Source organism: Mauremys mutica, chromosome 4, assembly GCF_020497125.1.
Source record: "Mauremys mutica isolate MM-2020 ecotype Southern chromosome 4, ASM2049712v1, whole genome shotgun sequence".
In the NCBI taxonomy this organism is placed as follows: domain Eukaryota; kingdom Metazoa; phylum Chordata; order Testudines; family Geoemydidae; genus Mauremys; species Mauremys mutica.
Window position 1 is genome coordinate 120966429 of NC_059075.1, and position 9759 is coordinate 120976187.

Consider the following 9759-nt stretch of genomic DNA (forward strand, 5'->3'; position numbering starts at 1 on the left):
AGGACAACCACAAACACACCATCCTGGAGGGGAGGAGAAAGGATTTTTTTACGCCATATGGTGCCCCTGCCCCGAACTGCAGCCCGTGAGGTTGTGTGGTGTCCAAGGGGTGTCTGCTTGCCCCCTCGTATTGCTCTGATTTTCCTCTGCTCTAAATCTGTCCCCAACCCCCGCCCCTGCCCAGCCTTCTGCAGGGGCAGATCCCCTGGCGTTGGCCCTCCAGCCCGCATGGGGCCAAACCCTTATTCCCACCCCCCAATGGCTCCCCTGGCCTGCCCACGCCCGTCTATGCAATCCCAGAGGGCCAGATCCTGAGTGGCCCCCACCCTCATCCCCAGCTACGGCTCCCTGGTGGGGTGGATCTGCCCCACGCTTGGCAGAGTGCCGGGGCCCCTGGCTGAGAGCGAGTGCCTCTCTCGCCCCCTGCAGTGGCAGGCACAGGGCCCGGGTGGATTGGCCCTGCCGAGGAGCCGTAGGCCGAGCGCAGAGGAGTCCACAGGCTGCGCCAGCAAGATGGAGGCCGGAGGTGAGTCCGGGTGGGGGTGAAGGTCGTGGCGGGATGGGGAATGGGACACGTATGAGGACACAGGGGGCCTTTCCCCTCTAGGGGTGCTGGCTATTCCCCCGCCCCGGGCCCTAGGATACGGGTCACTTGCATCACTCGTACCCTGTGGTGGCAGGGCAGGGTCTGTTTTTATATCCCTGTGCTGTGCTGTGTTTCTAGTGGAGAAGGCTGGTCAGAGGCGGGCACATAGCACTGGGAGCAGGAGATGGGGAAGTTCAAGACGATCCTTAGATCCTGTGGCAGGCAGTTCCACCGTCTTGGACAGGCCCCCAAAGAAGTTCTGTCTCTCTCACAGACGAGCTTCACCTGGGTGGTAGAAAGTGCCATGGGACTGGAGGAGTGGGGCTGTCAGCCACAATCCCCATCCCAGCGCTTTAGGCTCTAGGGCTCCTGGGCCCAGGGCCTTGAAGAGAAAGAACGAGAGTCTAAGATGAGACAGGCCCCAAAAGGGAACAAATTATTGGTGTTGGGTCAAGTGAATTAGAGGCTGGTGGTGCAGAGAAGATTCCTCCATCGCTGTCTGGGGCTGCCCCCAGTTTATGTAATTGTTTAGCAGAGCCTCACAAGTCTTCCTTGACCTCCAGAAGAAGGCAGAATGGCTGATCTCCCCTCCCAAGGCATTGAGCTGGTGTGGATGTGGCCTGGGAAGAACAGTGGGGGATGGGTGTCGCAGGTCACCTGTATTTGCCTCTCATGGTCCAGCCAGGGAAGCCACTTAAGCTTCTGGCTCCCAGTCATCACCTCTCTTGTGCGGAGACCTGTGTCTCTCTCCTCCCTGCCCAGGGGATTTCCAGGCTGCACAGCTCCCTGCCTACACTGTGAGTTCCCAGCAAGTCAGACCCCCTCAGCTGGCCTGCTTTGCCCCCCTTCCTCAGAGGCTACAAACAGCCCAGTCTTCCACGGGTATAAGGTAGCACACAGCTGTTAGCAAGCACATGGACATTGCAGGGAAACCCTCTTAAAACCCAGCAAAGAACCAATGCGCCTGCTAATAAGCTTTCCAAAGATCATCCCGCTTCCAGCCAGGTAACTCACAGGCAGTGGGTTTCTCCTTGGGGAGCAGCTTCCAGCGCCTGAAGTTTTGCATAACCAGAGGCATTACATTTGCACACGCCTCCCCCTAGAGATTTCCTGGGAAAGGTACTTAATGTTAAAAGGCCCCATAGTTTCAGATGGTCCCTCAAAGCCCATAACCCTTCCCTGGGTTTCCGCTGTAGACGTCACCTACAGTCCCACAATAAAACATAACCGCCTGCCTTTGTAATGCAATGAACTCCTAAGCTACTTAAACTTAGTTCTGTAAGGTCTGGCCAGGATAGTGCAGGAAATTGTCTTCTCTGTCCTGTGTCCATGCAAGGGCTGTGAGGAAGAGATGGTGAAGAGGGTGTGGGCGGGGGTAAGTAGCCAGCAAATAGCTGATCCCCAGAACCATTTCAGGGCTACCCTGTCCTATCCTGTGGGATCAGGGGAATCCCCGTAATCTTGGTCTCCTTCCCACCGACAGTGAATCAGTCACGTCTGTAGGATGTTGTCCTGCTTCGCTGGTGCATTTCGGGCCCTCGCCTGGCCTATTTCTCAACCCTTTCTTTTAAGGCAGGGACAGGACTGGAGTGCGGTGGTGCTGGGTTTCCACAGAAGTGTTGCTATTTAGTGATTCAAGTGGGGGACTGGGAGCTAGGGCTCCTGGGAAGGGACTGGGTTGTACTGGTGAGAGTGGGGCAGCAGGAAGTTGACTCCTGGGTTGTGCATCCGCGACCCCAGGAACCGCAGCACCCAGATCTGGATCTAGGCTTTTAGCTTGTCCCCTCCCTGGCATGTGAGCACCAGTGATCCCCAGGGGAGGCAATTAACTTTATATACCTCTGGTGTGGGGGAGACTTGCCTGTGATGGTGGGGTGGGGCGAACTCTGGGTTCAAAGCCACCCCCCTGCTGCTGCTCTGTGCTTGGTCTCGCTGCTGCAGCCATTCAAATCCGGTGGGCATCTCTTGCACTATTAAGAGCTGCAGGACTTGTCCCTGTCGGGAGCAGCGGGAGGCAGCAAAGATACAAGGGGCTCTCGGTACCAAATATCCCTTCAGATGCTGCAGATTGCTCCAATCCCCATCCCTCCTCCCATGGTTCTGGGATCTGGCAGCAAGGACAGGGAGCCCGGCTGGTAAAGGAAGGATCACCTAGTTGGGTGCCAGAGAGCAGGGCACTTGCTGTTCCCAGGCTGCTGCTGTGGAGGCTGCAGCTGGTCATTTTGTGCGTAACTGGGATTTGTGACTTTCACAGCTGATTTCTGTAGGGGTGTGTGTGTGTGTGTGTGTGTGTGTGTGTGTGTGTGTGTAGCACCCCCTTGTGGGCTGGGCGTGTCATTGGTGCATGCTGCCTGCATGGTTGAGAGAAGGCTACACACAGGCCTCTGCCCTTTGAGCTAAGGGGGAAACTCCTCCCCCTTCACCTATTTTGCTGGCAGCAGTAGTAGATCTCATATCCTCCCATTAGGGCAACGTGATCCATGCCTCTTAATGTCATTTGACTGGAGGGTTGTGTGAGTGTCTCCTCGTGAGGTGCCGGTTGTGTGTTGCGGGATGTGGAACAGGCACCCCTGAGTGGCAGGTTCAGTGGGGGGTGGGAGAGGTGTTGAGGCACAAATGTGCCCCTTTGGTAGGCACTGGGGGCTGCATTAGCCCTCCCTGACTGGGCTGTTCGGTGTGTCCAGGGGCAGGCCCGGGGTTGAGGGTGTTGCGGGAAAGCCCCCGCATGGACCTCTCTCTAGCTAATCCCCAGCTGAGCCGCCCTTTGTGGCCAGTCAGGCACTGCCATCTCACTGATACGCTTAAAATCCCCATCCCATTTTTTGACTGCATGCCTCTTTGCTGAGCAGGGGGGCGGGGGGGCTGAAAGCGGAGCTCTGTCCACCAGGCTGGGAGTCCCACTCCTCCTGACTCCTTACGCTGCTCCCTTTCTGTTTCCCTTACAGTGAAGGAGTTCCTAGCCAAAGGAAAAGAAGACTTCCTGAAGAAATGGGAGAACCCCTCCCAGGTACTGTGTCCCAACCCAGATCTCCCCCCCACCCCCACCCCCACCCCCACCCCACAATCAAGGCCTCTGCAGCCCCAGGCTGATTACTCTGCAGTCACCCCCTGGATCTCTTTCCCCATCACTGAGCCACCTTGCCAGTGGTGAGCTGCAGCCGGTTCGCACCGGTTCGCGCAAACCAGTTGTTAAATTTAGACGCCCTGTTAGAACCGGTTGTCCCGCCTGGGACAACTTGTTCTAAAAGGGCATTTAAAAATTTAATAAGCATTCGCTGCTGCGGCCCCAGCTTACCTCAGCTCCGCCTCCACCTCCTCCCATGAATGCTCCGCCCTGCTTCTCCTCCCCCCCCCGCTTCCCGCGAATAAGCTCTTCGCGCGGGAAGCCTGGGAGGGCTGAGAAGCAAGCAGGCTTCCCGCTCACACCCAGGAAAACAGAGCTCAGATAGGGGTAGAGGGAACGAGGAGGGCCGTGCGCCCCGGCCGGTCTCCGGCCGCGTCCCTCCCCGGCCCCGCGTCCCTCCCTGGCCGCCCGGCTCCGGCCCCGCGTCTCTCCCCGGCTCCGGCCCCGCGTCCCTCCCGGGCCGCCCGGCTCCGGCCCCGCGTCTCTCCCCGGCTCCGGCCCCGCGTCCCGCCCCGGCCCCGGCCCTGCCCCGCTCTGGCTGCGTCCCTGCCAGGCCCCGCGTCCCTCCCTGGCCGCCCGGCTCCGGCTCCGGCCGCGTCCCTCCCCGGCCCCGCGTCCCTCCCTGGCTGCCCGGCTCGGGCTTGGGCTCCGGCCGCGGCCCTGCCTGGCCCCACGTCCTTCCCTGGCCACCCGGCTCCGGTTCCGGCTCCGGCCGCGGCCCTGCCCGGCCCCGCGTCCTTCCCCGGCTGCCCGGTTTGGGCTCGGGCTCCGGCCGTGGCCCTGCCCGGCCCCGCATCCTTCCCCGGCCTCCGGGCTTGGGCTCGGGCTCAGGCTCTGGCTGCGGCCCTGCGTCCTTCCCCGGCCACTGGGCTCGGGCTCGGGCTCCGGCCATGGCCCTGCCCAGCCCCGCGTCCTTCCCCGGCCGCCGGGCTCGGGCTCGGGCTCGGGCTCCGGCCCTGCCTGACCCGGCCCCGCGTCCCCGGCCGCCCGGCCCCACCGCAGCCCAGCTCTGGGCAGGGCAGCGGCCTCGACCCCACCTACCCAGATGCCGGGGTCCGGGCCCGGCGACGGCCTCCAGCTCCGGCTGCGTGGCTCTGGCCGCGGCCCTCCCCGGCTCCGGCCGGCCAGCCGCCTGGCTCCGGCCGCCAGGCTCCCACCATATCCTCCAGCTCCGGGCTCCAGCCGCGCGATTCCTGCCCCGGACCCACATCCCCGGGCTCCCGGCTCCAGCTGCGGCCAGACTGTAGCACCGCCAGCCACGTCCAGGCAGCGCGGTAAGGGGGCAGGGAGGGGGGTGTTGGAGAGAGGGCAGGGGAGTTCGGGGGTGGGGGGGGAGTGGATAGGGATTGGGGGGGTCAGAGGGCAGGGAACAGGGGGATTGAATAGGGGCAAGGGTCCTGGTGGGGATTGGGGGGGTCAGAGGGCAGGGAACAGGGGGATTGAATAGGGGCAAGGGTCCTGGTGGGGCAGTCAGGAAGGATCAGGGGTTGGATGGGGGCGGTGGGAGGCAGTCAGGGGCAAGGGTTCCAGGGGCTGTCAGGGTACAGAGAAGGGGGGTGGATGGGGCAGGGGTCTCTGGGTGGGGGGAGGGGGCATGATCCCTCCTGGGGTGAGGAGGGAACCAGTTGTTATGATTTTGGCAGCTCATCACTGCACCTTGCCAAACAGCCTCTGCTGAGGGTCTGGGCTTGTTTTTGCTCCTAGGGGGCAGGACTGAGTGCGCTTCTTCCCCCCCGCCCCAATCCCCCAATCTGCTCTCTGGTAACTGGAGGGCGAAGAACAATGGAAGTTTAACTCCTCTCTGCTGGGGGAAGGGGACATTAACCATGTGGGACTGCTCCATTTGCTGCCCTGTGCTTGGGCGCAGTGCCTCAGTTTGTAGGTGCCGGAAAAGCTTTTAGGGTCTGCCCTGGGTCTGTCCTCACTGGAATCCTGCCTGGGGTGCTTCTGGATAATTCCTGAGGCAGAGCTGCTGGTCCCTTTGCAGAACTGTCACTTTGCTAGTTCTCCCACACACCCTGTGTCATTAACTCCATGGCACAGATGGGGAAACTGAGGCCCAGAGGGGAAAGGGACTTGGTCAAGGATATAGGAAGTTGGTGGCGGAACTAGGAAGCGATCTTTTGACTCCTAGTCTCTTGCCCTCTGACCACTACACTTCACCCCCTCTCCTCACAGACTGAGGGCTAGAACCCAGGAGTCCTGATGCCCAGCCCCTCCCCCGCCTCAAACCCACCAGCCCCCACTGAATGGAGCTGGGCGGGTCACCTGTCTGGAACTGGATACAGAGGAACCTAGACAAATTAGAGGACTGGGCCCAAAGAAACCTGATGAGGTTCAACAAGGACAAGTGCAGAGTCCTGCACTTAGGACGGAAGAATCCCATTCACTGTTACAGACTAGGGATCCAATGGCTAGGAAGCAGTTCTGCAGAAAAGGACCTAGGGGTTACAGTGGACGAGAAGCTGGATATGAGTCGACAATGTACCCTTGTTGCCAAGAAGGCTAATGGCATTTTGGGCTGTATAAGTAGGGGCATTGCCAGCAGATGGAGGGATGTGATCATTCCCCTCTATTCGACATTGGTGAGGCCTCATCTGGAGTACTGTGTCCAGTTTTGGGCCCCACATTACAAGAAGGATGTGGAAAAATTGGAAAGAGTCCAGCGGAGGGCAACAAAAATGATTAGGGGGCTGGAGCACATGACTTATGAGGAGAGGCTGAGGGAACTGGGATTGTTTAGTCTGCAGAAGAGAAGGATGAGGGGGGATTTGATAGCTGCTTTCAACTACCTGAAAGGGGGTTCCAAAGAGGATGGATCTAGACTGTTCTCAGTGGTGGCAGATGACAGAACAAGAAGTAATGATCTCAAGTTGCAGTGGGGGAGGTTTAGGTTGGATATCAGGAAAAACTTTTTCACTCAGAGAGTGGTGAAGCACTGGAATGGGTTCCCTAGGGAGGTGGTGGAATCTCCTTTCTTAGAGGTTTTTAAGGTCAGGCTTGACAAAGCCCTGGCTGGGATGATTTAGTTGGGAATTGGTCCTGCTTTGAGCAGGGGGTGGGACTAGATGACCTCCTGAGGTCCCTTCCAACCCTGATATTCTATGATTCTATGATTTTGGTTCTGCCCATGGAGCAGGGAATCCCTTGTCTGTGTCTCATTCTAAATGTAGTGGTTTCCTTTGGGGCCCTCTGGTGGTGAAATGTGAAATACTTCTTCATATCAATTATCGGGGGTAGCCGTGTTAATCTGTACCTCCATTTCCCCTTATGTAAAATGAGGATAGGGATGCGGCAGCCCTGCTTTGAGATCTGTGGAGGAAAAATGCTCAATAAGACCAGGGGGGCGACTGCTAATTAACCATTTCAGCTCCTGTGTTAGTCCTCAGTAGCGCCGTCACTTCTTATTCACTCATTGTCCTGGAGTGTTTTTAAAGGGCTTGTTATTTATTATTAGGTGTATTACGATAGTTCCAACAAGCCCCAGTCATGGATCAGGACCCCATTGTACTAGGTGATGTACATATTAGGTGTATTATGGTAGTGCCTAGGTGCCCCGGGCATAGCCCAGGACCCCCAGTGCTAGGGGCTGTACATTAATAGATATATTACAGTAGTACCTCAGCGCCCAGGCATAGCCCAGGACCCCTCTGTGCTAGGGGCTGTACATTATTAGGTGTATCTATGAATCTAGCCACGATGGCAGGGCAGGTAAAAGTCAGACTTCTGTCTGTCCTCCCCACCCCAGGTCCGGTTTCCGTCTCACTTCAGCTGGGACCTGAAGGATCTGCTCTGGAACCTGCTGCAGGTGGACCTCACCAAACGCTTTGGCAATCTCAAGAATGGGGTCAACGACATTAAGAACCACAAATGGTTTGCTACCACCAACTGGATCGCCATCTACCAGAGGAAGGTAGGAGGGCGGTGGCGGGCAGAGGAGAGCCTGGGTAACTTCCACATGCGTGCAGCCTCCGTCAGCAGGAATTAACCTGGGATCATTAGTGCCCAGGCCTCTAGGAGCACATTGATTACTGGGACTCTGTAGCAGGGGGGAGGGATAGCTCAGTGGTTTGAGCATTGGCCTGCTAAACCCAGGGTTGTGAGTTCAATCCTTGAGGGGGCCATTTGGGGAACTGGGGTAAAAATCTGGGGATTGGTCCTGCTTTGAGCAGGGGGTTGGACTAGATGACCTCCTGAGGTCCCTTCCAACCCTAATATTCTATGATTCTATGAGGGTGTTGTGGCTGGGTCCAACCACTAGGGGGAGATATGCTCACCCAGCATTGGTTTAAAGTAGGGAGCCCTCAGTCACCTGTTTGTAACATGGTGGCAAAAGCATGGCCCTGTCCCCACCCCCTGAAGATAACAGCCTACTACTGCTGCTGCCAGCTAATGGCGTTATTCCTCTAGCTCAGGTGGGAGAGGGCTGTGCTGAAGGTCCAGATTAAAACCCTACTGATGATGCAAGTGGGGGATCCAAGGGGCTCATGACCCCCTGCCCGTCCCTGATTGCAAAGTAAGAGGAGGGAGTTCTGGGTAGATAAAAGGGGGCTTGAGGAGGTGCTGATTCTGCATCCCTCACCTGGTTGCTAAGAGGCCCGATCCTGTATCGCTTAAGAGTGCTGGGAGCCCTGATTCTGGGCTCCTAAGCGGGGTCATGGGCTCCCCCTTCCATGATTGCAAAGTGTGACGTTTTCTGGCTGGATCGTGTGGGTGGGGGCTGATCCTTGCCTGCCTTGTTACAAAGTTGGGGTCTGATCGTGCACCCCTAGCAGACCCAGGAGTGTGGGGGGGTATATAAATGTTGATCCCTTCCTCATCCCCAACCTCCCCCTCCCCTCCCTTTGCAGGTGTATGCTCCCTTTGTACCAAAGTGCAAAGGCCCTGGCGACACGAGTAACTTCGACGACTATGAGGAGGAGGAGATCCGGGTCTCAACCACTGAGAAGTGCGGCAAGGAGTTTGCTGAGTTCTAGGACCAGCGGCCCCCCCAAAGAAGGGCGCGCGGGGAGCAGGTGGGGGCGGGGTTGGATTTTGGTTTCATAGATAAATTATATATATTATAAATACATGAGCGCTGTCAGGAGCGGAGAGGGGGAGCCCTGTGGCTAGGCCTCCCCCCAAACCCTCCCTTTTCTACAAAGAAGCTTGAGAGTCCCATCTAGAGGGTGAGGATATCATCCGCCCCGCCCTGGGAAACACGTCTGTGTCCTCCAACAACACTTGTTTCACTGGAAAAAAACAAAACAACCCCCCACCCCGCCCCCAGCCTCCACTTCCTCTTTAATAGTGTGCTTTGTTGTAAACATATTTGAAACAATTACCAATAAAGTTTTGTTTAAAAAAAAATCAGAGTGTCATGTGGGCTGTTCAGCTCTAGGGGACAGTTGTCGTTGCTGTGATGAGCCGGGAGCTGTTCCTCTCCCTGGAGGCCCAAGGAGTTCAGGGATGTGGCCTGTGGGGTCGGCGATTGCCATAAATGGTACCTGATCTCACCTGGAGTTGAAAGCCCAAAGGGACGAGTGTCCGCGCTTAAATGGGAAGGTGGTCTCTGGTCAATGGATAAACGGGCATCGCAAGCAGCAGCGGAGAGGTTATTTTATCGCTGTGTCTGGTGGGGGGGTGACAGCTGCTGGAATGCCATGGCCAGGTCTGGCGCCCAGAATTCGAGAAAGAAGGTGAAAAATTGGAGAGGGGCAGAGAGTTGCCATAAGAATGATTAAATGGGGAGGAAACCTGCCTTATGTTGAGACACAATGAGCTTCTTAAAGCGAAGGTTAAGGGGTGCCGTGATCCCTGTCTCGAAGTACCTAGGGGAACAATGAGCTAATCCTGCTAGCAGACAAGTGTCTAAGGAGAGCCAGTGGCTGGAAGCTGAAACTAGAAACATTCAGACTGGGAAAAAAGGGCAGATTTTTAACTGGGGTGTAATTAGCTGTTGGAACAATTCACCAAGCATCATGGTGGATTCTTCATAATTGACGCTGTTTAAATTGAGATGAGAGGTTTTTCTAAAGGATTTGCTCCAATTCCAAGAGGAGTTAATTCA

At 57.2% G+C, this 9759-nt stretch overlaps 1 protein-coding gene across 1 annotated transcript; it reads left to right on the plus strand.

The window, feature by feature from the left end:
• Window positions 1–401: 401 nt before the first annotated feature.
• Window positions 402–8969, plus strand: LOC123368241 (cAMP-dependent protein kinase catalytic subunit alpha-like). The gene is made up of 4 exons (XM_045012867.1): window positions 402–526; window positions 3532–3593; window positions 7459–7623; window positions 8561–8969. Exons 1-4 carry the CDS (start codon window positions 514–516, stop codon window positions 8684–8686), a joined length of 366 nt encoding a protein of 121 aa, XP_044868802.1. The 5' UTR covers window positions 402–513; the 3' UTR covers window positions 8687–8969.
• The last annotated feature ends 790 nt before the right edge of the window (window positions 8970–9759 follow it).